General features: G+C 41.6%; 1 protein-coding gene across 1 annotated transcript; it reads right to left on the minus strand.

Moving 5' to 3' along the window:
- Positions 1 to 299: 299 nt before the first annotated feature.
- On the minus strand, positions 300 to 10,043 carry prmt7 (protein arginine methyltransferase 7). Its single transcript, XM_037767105.1, has 16 exons — positions 9,760 to 10,043; positions 8,013 to 8,049; positions 7,422 to 7,571; positions 6,942 to 7,050; positions 6,600 to 6,712; positions 5,815 to 6,044; positions 5,548 to 5,728; positions 4,211 to 4,338; positions 3,927 to 4,065; positions 3,758 to 3,841; positions 3,600 to 3,647; positions 2,882 to 2,971; positions 1,867 to 2,028; positions 1,637 to 1,709; positions 939 to 1,099; positions 300 to 397 (listed from the first exon to the last, which is right to left on the minus strand). Exons 1-14 carry the CDS (start codon positions 9,852 to 9,854, stop codon positions 1,647 to 1,649), a joined length of 1,629 nt encoding a protein of 542 aa, XP_037623033.1. The 5' UTR covers positions 9,855 to 10,043; the 3' UTR covers positions 300 to 397; positions 939 to 1,099; positions 1,637 to 1,646.
- Positions 10,044 to 10,983: the final 940 nt, after the last annotated feature.

Raw genomic sequence — 10,983 nt, forward strand, 5'->3', positions numbered from 1 at the left:
GGCGCGATTAGTTAGAAAATAAAAAGGCAGATTCTTTTAAAATTAAAATAATTGTTAGTTGCAGTCCTTATTCCACTAGTGTGATTAGACGGAGTGAGATGACCCAAAATACAGCCAGCCAGTCAAGCTTAGGGTGCAAAGATGATCAATTCTGTTGCTACGGCAACAGCTTTGGTCCAAGTTTACTTCCTGTCAGCTACTGCATTAAAAACCATTGCAACAGGAATTATAAAAGGGGCCCCATTTACAATGTTTATGTTGTTCAAGTTTTAAAGGTCTATAAGTGACGGCTGTGATACCTGCTCACTGACTCGCTCCAATCAGACCGGCACTGACAGTGATGCTGTCGGTTAGCTTATATTCCATCCACAACGCGACACCATGGCAACGACCAATCCTGAAACAGACATTTCAAACAGACCGTTAACTCTGCGATGAGAAGGGTGTTGTTTACAACCTGTGAAGGAAGAGTTCAGCACACTGGCCGTCTGTGGGAGCCCCTGTTCACGTCTGTAGCGCCTTCAAACACTAAATGAGGTTGCTAGCTGCTGTTGTTGTTCAGTCTATCAAGGGTTCAACCGATTCAACCCAGCGCCACAGAACATAAAGCTACTACTTCCTTTACACTCCATAATACTGAAATGAAAGAGGTCAATGTGGACACAAAGTGAAATCATTTGGCTACAAGCTAATCAGACCAGGATATATGTATTTAGATACTGACATATATGATAGCTGTCTATATATGAATTATAATTTTGGAGTAAACCTTGAGAATTAAAGGTTCAATTTACCCCAAAATCAACATGTAGTCACTGAGCACTCACAATCTCCTTTTGTAAGTAGATGAATTTCTATGTAACGTATACCTTAGAATAAACCAGCATTTTATAATTTGGTATATGGTTCTTGATCTCAGAATGTAGAAAACTCTGTACCTTGTGAAAGGCAGCGAGCCCTGACTGCTGATTGGCTGTTGAGGGACACACTGTGTGAAGTCAAAGGTCATGACAGCTAGTGGACTGGGTCAGAGCACGGCACGGGTACTCCAGAGAGGGTGGGGCTCCGCCTCACGGGACTCACGGAAATCCAGAGATCGCTGATAAGGACAGATATGGGAAGTCATTTTTTAAAAGAATTATTAAAAAAAAATGTTTTTTTGGAAACACTGGAAGTCAAAACAGACGCAATACAGGCCCCCTTAACTTCAGCTAAACATCACAGATGTTCAAACCCATGAAATAACGGCTGGAATATAATCATCAGTCCAGACTGAGTTTGCCTTCAGTTCATTGCATTATGCTCGTGTCACCTTCTGTCTCCTCATATGTTTTAGGACATTGTTTGTTTGAATCGTGCTCTTATTTCAAACAAATCTCCCGATAATATCAAACCCATATTTTGAGGTATCTTGGTGTGGCTATTTTTCTCATCCGCCATCTGAACTTAAATTCACAAACAAAACCAAAATCAAAGAAGGTGTTCCATCTTCTGTCATGATTGTGTTTTATGGATTCTGTTTTTCTGCTTAAGACATTCTTCTGCAATGATGAAAATATACACCTCCTGTACCTGGAGATCACGCTGGATGTAAAAACTGGCCTCTACAAGACAAATGAATACATGAAAATGTTACCTGGACCATTTCATCCATGGGGTGACATCAAAGCCCTCACATGTTCCACACGGAGCTCTATCCTCCACAAATCCTACCAAACATGGAAAGACAAAACTAATTCAACAGGGGACTCTACCTTTACCTTTAAGAATTATTATTCCATCATACTATTATAAATTAAAATTTAGCCATTTAGAACTTGCATTAAGGATCTAAAAAAAAACTTCAATATTCCCATCTGTCTCAACCTGGAACTCTACAGCCACCACGTGAAGAGTGGCAGAGCAGGGCAGGATGGTGGCGTTGGGCCGGAGAAGGCCGGCCAGGGCGGTCCGACAGTACCAGAAGAACAGGGAGTGCCAGGGTAGGAGACTGGTGCTGAAGTACGGTTCACCCATCAGGACTGAGATCTGTAGGAGAGATGCTTGACACTCACTACTCTGAGATGCCCATTTCTGACGTATTGTTAGATTACGAAAAAAAATCATGTTTCTCTGGTGTCCTCTGGTGCTCCTAACGGCATCTGCAAGATTTCACAGAACCGGAGGAAAAAAACCAATCAGAGCTGATCTGGAGTCTGCCGTCCAGCTGCCGTCTATGTGAGCTGGCTGTCAATCACTCGCGAACTTTGATCAACGGTCAAACTAGGCAGCGCTGATCAAATATGAAACAATATTCTGTTACTGTAATGCCTATTTCTCTCCTCAAATGTCTTCAGAATCATCTTGTAGTGCACGGTTTAGCTGTAAAATGAGAAAGTTTGTGACCCGGCAGCCATGTTGAGATCAGTTGAGGAAATACCAAGCACCGCCCACCAGCCGGAGAACAGCCAATAGGAACGCTCTCTCTCTGAAATGACCTGTGATTGGCCAAAGTCTTGATTTTTTAAAGCCTAAAAACAGAGCCATGAGGAGGTGCAGATGTTTAGATTTCTCTCAGAACACTTGAATTACAATATGCTGAAAGGTTATTATGGAATTTTTGCCCAATGATGACAAAAAATATACTACCTTCTGAAGCTTTAATGATTTATTTTTTTTATCAATTACTGATATGGTAAGTGTCTCAAGTGTTTAAAATTTGCCTTCCACTTTTTGATTGATTGTTACAGCCTGTGACTTTAGCATAAAGATGTGTTTCACACTGTGAATTCTAAAAAAAGATATTGATTAGTGCAGCTCTAAGGCCACTGTGTGGCAATATCAACAAAGACACTGTAGCAGATGGCAAAGCACGCCAATAAAAGGCTTGTTCCAAAGGTACCTGTTCCCCTCCTAGATCATTACTGGTCAGCTGCTCAGGCCTGAGCTCCAGCAGCTCAACACATCCCTTCCTCGAGTTGGCTTCCAACACCTGCAGAGAAACATGTGGAGCATCAGCACCTTTTAAACTGCCACTGTAGTTTTGTATTTTTGTGTTGATATACCTAAAAGTGTAAAAATATCAAGGCTCATCTGTAGGGATGCACCGATACTGACTCATACTGTATAGCTGGATCGGATAACGGTGACAATGGGGCCGATCTATTATATGTTTATATGTTTATATACTATATACATTATATACTGGAATTTCAATTCCTGGTTAAGTTTTGATCAATATGTTGCTGCATTAAAAAGGTTTACACCTGAACTGTAATTCCATTTTAAAGATTTTTTTTACGAAGTGGCTGGTGTACAATTTATCATTTTAATAATAAATAAAAATGACAGTAAATTTATATCTATGTTTTTATCTGTTACATTTTGTTTTACAAAGTTAGGAAAGCGATGTTTAAGTCAGGACGCTGTTGCCTCACACATAAAAGAATGATCCCAGTCACTTCCACACAGTGAGGCTTATTAATTAAACACTGGTATCGGACCGGTACTCGGTATCGGCTGATACCCAAAGCCCAGGTATCGCTTTCGGTATCGGGACTGAAGAAGTCGGATCGGTGCATCCCTACTCATCTGTCAGTTCTCAATAGTTAGTTATTTACCTGCTCGATAACCTGTTTAGACATTCTGGAGTTTTCCAAAGCACAGACCTAAGTAAGTGGAGGCCAGGAGAATAAAAAAACAAGTCAATAACAAAGTCTGAGTATGCTCTTTGGTTTGAAAAGGTACAGCATGTGCTCTCATGGTCAAAGTAAAGTACCTTCTTGGCTCCAATCATGTGAGCAAACACAGGGAGCAGACTTCCATCACTGATGCCAAGACACACACTGTCCTCCCTCAGAACCTGGAGGTAACACAGCAGGTGATCAGAGAAACAATCACATCCGTTAACTCGTCGACAGTGTGGATTCTTGTTGGCCTTCACTTACGCTGCGCAGTGCACTGATGTAGCTCTCTGTGCGCCGTCTGTCGTTGAGTTCACCGAAACGCGGTCGAGTCCAAACCATGTGAGCCTGGCAGGTACAACAGGGCCGAGAGAGAAGAGCCTCGGTCTGTGAGTCCTGCTGGCTGAGGACGGCAACACACACACACACACACCATTTAGAGTAGTTAGACCTTGTGACGCTGAAATTAGCCACTGACGCCACAACGTCCAAAAAAAGAACTAGCTGTATTTGTGGTGCTATGGTTGATGGTCTCTGAGCTGAGTTACCTGTGAGACTGCAGGCTGTACCACAGACTGTAGTCATCATGGCAGACAGTCAGACTCAGCTCCTCTCCTTCTGTCACGCTGCTCTCCACAGGCAGGAAGTACACACTCTGCATCCAGTGATCCCGCCACTGAAACACATCAAAGTGATCAGAAGGGGGGGTGACGAGAGCCCAGAATGAACTCAGAACATCAGATCTCAGGCTGCGGTCGAAAGTCAAAAAATGACATCATAATGTCTTTTCCTAACCACTTGTCTTTGACCTCAGTGGGAAACATCATAAGTTCAAGGAAAGATGAGAAGGACAATTCAGAAGGACTTAGGAAAAGACAACCATGGTGTTAAGAGAAGCAGACTGCACTTACACTATGCTCCGTAATTATGGTGCGACGGCGGTGCGACGGCGGTGCGACGGCGGTGCGACGGCGGTGCGACGGCGGTGCGACGGCGGTGGACATTAGTGACGTGGGTGGGCTGTGAAAAAATTACAATGTTCCCAAGATGGACTACAAAAGGCGTTGCTTCGCCCCGTGCGTTATTAAATATCTCCTTCAGTGACAGACTGCTTCACCCACGGTGTGTTAAAGAGAGATACCACAGGTCCTTCTGCTGCCGGAACACTTTACATCAATATATAATAAAGGATTATCTGACCTAACAAGGACAACCGGTGACAAATAAAATTACTCCATTACCAAGGTTGGAATTGAAATAAAAAGGAATAACCTACAGGCTACCACAAAAGTGTATATGATTATATGATAATGGCTTATTGTTTGAGTTATGGAGAAGGAGTACAACCATTAAATGTATATTTCTTCCTACTCCTTTTCGGACGTAACATTTATTTATATTGATTATTTGTTTGCTATATGTTTACTGCTCATTTTATTTGTTATTCTAGTTTTGTTTTTTACTTATTTGTTACATGTTCGACATAAATAAACATAAAATAAAGTGAAAGTGGATGTCACTGCCTACTCATATTTATCATCATGAATCCCAATTAGTATATGACTGTATGAAAATATTATTCAAGATGGGCATGTTGTTTGTTTTCCTGAACGGCAGAATGGTGCGTCGCTTTAAAAGTTGTGGCCACAAGGAACTGTGGGATGTTACTATCTCCTTTCCTTTGGTAAAGGATGCTCCAGTGTATCCTATGCTAAAGGAGATAATGAAGGAAGCATTGAAGCACCTTTTCTCAGCATTTAGAGGATTCAAACAGCTCTTATCATGGCTTCTACTGAGACACTTCCGGGTCATTTCACTCCGTTAGGAATCTTCCTAAGAGAAAAAGGACTTTTTGACCGCAGCCACAGTGTCCTATCCTACTCACCGGAGCCGTCTTTGGCTGTGGGTACGCCCAGCTGGGAGCCATGGTGCACACAATGCTTCCACTGGGATCCATGTCGAGGTCCCACCAAGATAGGACCACCTGGGCCCGACCGCCGGACTGAGCCACAAACTGGGAGCAGTGGGATTGGAATGCGCTGCTTACTGGCTTACTGAAATCCACACTGAGAGGGAAGGATGGGAAAGCAAGATGTGAAAAACGGATGTTGAGAGAAAACAATCTAGGAGAGCGTGTTTCGCACTTTCCTACCTGAACATGGTGCAGAGAGGACCAAGCGGGGTGAAGCTTTGAGGAGACACCTGGCTCAGCTGGATGTCACACACTGAATGAGCTCCAGCACAGTGGCCCACAGCGGGCGGCGGGGCCAGGCGGGCCCCTTCCACCTCCACCGGCTGCAGCTGAGCCCAGCTCCACAGCAGCTCCGACTCCACCAGCTGGGCGTAGACAGTGGCCCGGTGAGGGACCGCCTCACAAACCTTCTGTAGAGTGGAGGGACACAAGGAGACAAATCTGACCACCAGCTGGGATTACACATTTCACCCACACTGCCTGCAGTTTACTTTAGCCAGACTGATTTAACTGACATTTCGAGTATTAAACAAATACTTTTTTTTTTAGTTTTCCAAATCTTTTTTATTGGATTTTTTACAGACATGGCAAAGGTCATCTTATCAAATGTAGAACATAACTCCGTGTGTGTGACATGAAATAAAAATAGAAAAATCCCACCCCCACCCAACCCATGTTGGTCTTGGAAACACAAAAGGGAAAGAAAAAAATTAAATTAATAAATAAAAATAATAATGAAAAAATAATAGTAATAAAATAAAATATTTTTTAAAAGTAAATAAATAGAAAATAAAATAAGATAATAAAAAAGAGAAAACATTTCTATGAAATCAAATAATAGATTTAGAAAAGAAAAAAAAAAGGAAAAATAAAGAGGGTCGTAGGAAAGGAGTAGTGAAGATCCCTCTCTGCCCCGCAAGCTCCGCTCAGGATACAGTCAGTGTCAGAAGTAATATCAAACACACCTGGACAAGGTTTTGGTGAGCATGTTCATAGCTGGGTAGGGCTCCTTCACCTATCAGTTCCGTATCAAACAGCTCTGTGATCAGAACATTGGCCTTCATTTGCATATCTCCATCTGTATTCAATTACAAACACAACACATACTCATCAGCAACACAGGCATACTAACAAGCATCATGTTGTTGTCTGCAGACCTCTTTCAGGACACAAATTCACAGAGAATCACATTTTGTATTTTAGAAAAATCACAGATGCATGCAACTTCCACCAGTCAAGTGAGAGAAGCAAAGGGACACCAATATTGTGTAGTGCAGCTGTGTGTGCATCGTGTCAGTCTCTCTGACCTGGCCCCACAGTGACATCAGTGGAGTGTTTGTTAATAATCTTGATCTTTTCAGAGAAGCCGTTCTTCTCCACAATGCACTGCGCCGCCTCAGCCATGGGCTTAAAAACCTGCAGACACAAAAGAAACGGAGATGACAACTGAAGCCGTCTGGGATTTGGGAAATGCAGCCCTAATGTCCAATCATGTCAAGGTAAAATAAAAAACATGGGAATTTAGCATGCCTGCTAAAATTTCTACGAGCTTGATTTAGTCATTTTTACAGTTCAATTCAATTCAAACATCTTTATTAATCCCTCTAGGGACGATTGGTTTGGAGCAGCTTGTACATAAAAACATAAAAACATAGATAAAACACAAATCATATTTGCTCCATTTCTACCCACCGCAGCTTTTTAGTAGATACTACGCAGTAAAAATATGGGGGAAAACAGGGGAATGTACACTCCTCATCCAGAACATACAGGAAGAGCATCTCTACCTCCACAGCATAACAGAAGTCAGCTCCAGCAGTGAGGGCCATCATGGACAGGAGGCCTGTTCCTGTGCCGATGTCCAGGACAATAACCTTCTCACCACGAGCCTTTACTCTGGCTACAGCTGCCCGGATACCCTGGTAGTACTTGATATTCTGGAGGCAGAAAGTACATCAGCTGTGTCAATGCTGATGAAGAGCGACAATGCTCTGCAGACAGATTTATCAAGGTCAGTGTGGTGCCTAAATCAGTTTTGTTTTCTCCTTTGGAATACAGTCAGCTATCCTAGAAAAGACAATAATGATTGGTGTGTTTTTTTGTGTATTAATTATTCATCAGAGGTCTATAGTATTGTGGCTTGAAAGATTCTGGTTTAATGACTTGAACCAAAGGAAACTACTACATCATCTTTAAATATGTGTAGATTTTAGATACTTTGTGAAAAACTGCACACAAAACAATTACATACAGAAGTAAAGAATACTTTCAATTGGAAATCACTTCATTATCAGAGAAAAAACTGCTCTGTTACAAACGTGGGTCACATCAGACTGTTTATGAATTCATTGTGCAGAGGTTGATGTCATGTTACTCACCCTGTCATGGTCATGAAGCATATCGGCATAACAGGACCTGAAAGGCAAACATACTAAACTGATCAACAGCACGACAGATTCACATGGACCAGTGTTGGTATTATTGATGCTTTTGTTTGAGTAACTTGCAGCTTACTTATTATTATTAATATCAATACGTACTAATATCAATATGTACTGTAAAATAAGGACAAAACACCTAACTCCAATAAAAACTCTGGCAAGTTTTTGATGCTTAGCTTTTTTAACAAAGAGTAAATAAGAATTAAACTTCTTCTGAGTCCTTGTGGTCTGTGGGAGACTTCAGCATGCAATGTTTCAATTTAGAAAATCAATTAACAATCTCTTTATTGCAATATAATAACAACTAATATATCATTATCTGTGTATATGTCTGCCGATAACTTACAAGAAATGTCAGTTAGATAAGATAAGTTAAGTTAAGCCTTTATTGACCCCAAGAGGGGAAATTCAGGTGTTGGAGCAGCACAAAGACAGAAATAAGTACAGATAAATAGAGAAGTAAAAATTATAAATAAGAATAAATTAGGGCTGTCAAAGTTAACATGATAATAACGCTTTAACGCATATTCGTTTTAATGCCACTAACTTGGGATTTTTAGGTTGTAGCCAGCTCAGTTTTAAAGTGAAGATACTGGTATCAAATGAAACTAGAAAACCTGATGAATCTATTGGTAGCCTACCAACCATGTCATACTAGCTTGTTGGGAAGGAGGCTAAATAACGCTATAAACTTGCGCAATTTTTATATACAGTATGTAAACAGTGTACAGCAGAATAATATGTACTGTGATTAAGTAATGATACTTAGTGTTGCCTGTTAGCAAAATAGAAATATTCTTTATTTATTATTAGCATTTGATGTGGTAACACAGTAAATCATATTTATATAGTAGTCTATAGTATGATATAGTACAGTATAGTGTGAGGTGTAAGATCATATAAGGTGCAATGTAATAGTAGTAACATTAGATTGCACAATACAAAAATGGAAAAAATAGTTAATTTTTTTAACTGTAAAATCTCCTGTTCAATAATTTCAGCATCTTGGTCACAATCACATCACTGACAGATCCTAAAAACTATCAAATATCAGCCTAATAATCCTTTATCGGTCAGGTTATTGTGCAGATATTAACGTAATTACATGAAAAACACATCAACAAATGTGCACTTATGAAGAGCTTGAGTTGTATAAGGACGCGACGTGTTGCTCGGTAGTGTCAAAATGAAGTTGGTTTGCTTGTTTAATAAAGACTCCAGGTTCTCAACTCTTCCTCTCAGTACACCAGATAAACACACCTGTAACTGTTCAGAGGGCTCAGAATGACTTTCCACGTAACGTTACTGAATTACACATCTTCACCAACAACAACAACACAACATTCAGATGTGTGCGGTTCCTCTCCGTGCTGTGATGCTGAGCTCGGAGCTACTGTAACGGTACCTGGCTATCTCCTGGTGGTAACTAAGGTTACCTGGCTCTCTCCCGGTGGTAACTAAGGTTACCTGGCTCTCTCCTGGTGGTAACTAAGGTTACCTGGCTCTCTCCTGGTGGTAACTAAGGTTACCTGGCTCTCTCCTGGTGGTAACTAAGGTTACCTGGCTCTCTCCTGGTGGTAACTAAGGTTACCTGGCTCTCTCCTGGTGGTAACTAAGGTTACCTGGCTATCTCCTGGTGGTAACTAAGGTTACCTGGCTATCTCCTGGTGGTAACTAAGGTTACCTGGCTATCTCCTGGTGGTAGTCGTAGTCCTCGCTCTCCTCCACCCAGTCTAGAGCTCCGGTGCTCGGGTTGGCTCTTCCACAGAAGGTCTTCATCTCCACCACAACTGTTACAACACTACCGGTAAGATGTGAGGCTAAATAAACGCTGTGTTTTAACAGAGTATTCTCCACAAGTCTCAAAGTAAATGTGTTTTATAGAAACAGCGTTGCACCGACGGAAGCTGCCATCTTTCCGAGTGACGTCACACTCTTTTCTTCTTCTTCTTTTGTAATTAGCGGCAGACTCAACGCAGCAGAGACGTGTTGCTGCCCTCCACAGGTCACTAGTAGATCACCATTGGCTGGATTAAAGCTTCAGTAGGCAGTATATTTTTGGCATCATTTGGCAAAAATTCCATAATAACCTTTCAGCATATTGTAATTCAAGTGTTCTGAGAGAAAACTAGACTTCTGTACCTCCTCATGGCTCTGTTTTCAGGCTTTAAAACATAGCCTGTGACGGGAGATTTTGGCCAATCACAGGTCATTTCAGAGAGAGAGCGTTCCTATTGGCTGTGCTCCTGTCATGTGACCAGAACTTGGCGTTCCTTCACCAGATTTCACAATGGCGGCGGTGTCACAAACTTTCTCATTTTACAGCTAAACAGTACACTACAAGATGATTCTGAAAACATTTGAGGAGAGAAATAGGCATTACAGTAACATAATATTTATTCATATTTGATCAGCACTGCCTAGTTTGACCGCTTGGTCGGAGTTCGCGAGTGATTGACAGCCGGCTCTCATAGATGGCAGCTGGACGGCAGACTCCAGATCAGCTCTGACTGCTTGTTTTCTTCCGGTCTGTGAAATCTTGCAGATGCCGCAAGGAGCACAGGACACCGGAGGACACCGGAGGACACAGAGGCACATGCTTTTTTTTCAGGTTGCTTGTTACATGTACTACTGTCAGGGTATAGTGACCGTTTTATAAAAATAACTTTTTTTAATCATGTTTGCTCCAATCTCACCTACTTCAGCTTTAAATCCCAACGTAGAGTCCTGTGCGATGAAGAAAGTTGATTACAGCCTTTGTTGGGGCATGCCCCCCCAGTTTTTCAGAAAGAAGTCCGAAAACTAACGTTATTTCAAAACAAAAAACACAGGAGAAACGCTCACAAAGAGTATAAGAGCAAAGACAACAGCCGCTGCTGCCATTTTGGACTGAAAACGCTTATTATAT

The sequence above is a fragment of the Sebastes umbrosus genome, chromosome 4 (assembly GCF_015220745.1).
Source record: "Sebastes umbrosus isolate fSebUmb1 chromosome 4, fSebUmb1.pri, whole genome shotgun sequence".
Taxonomy (NCBI): domain Eukaryota; kingdom Metazoa; phylum Chordata; class Actinopteri; order Perciformes; family Sebastidae; genus Sebastes; species Sebastes umbrosus.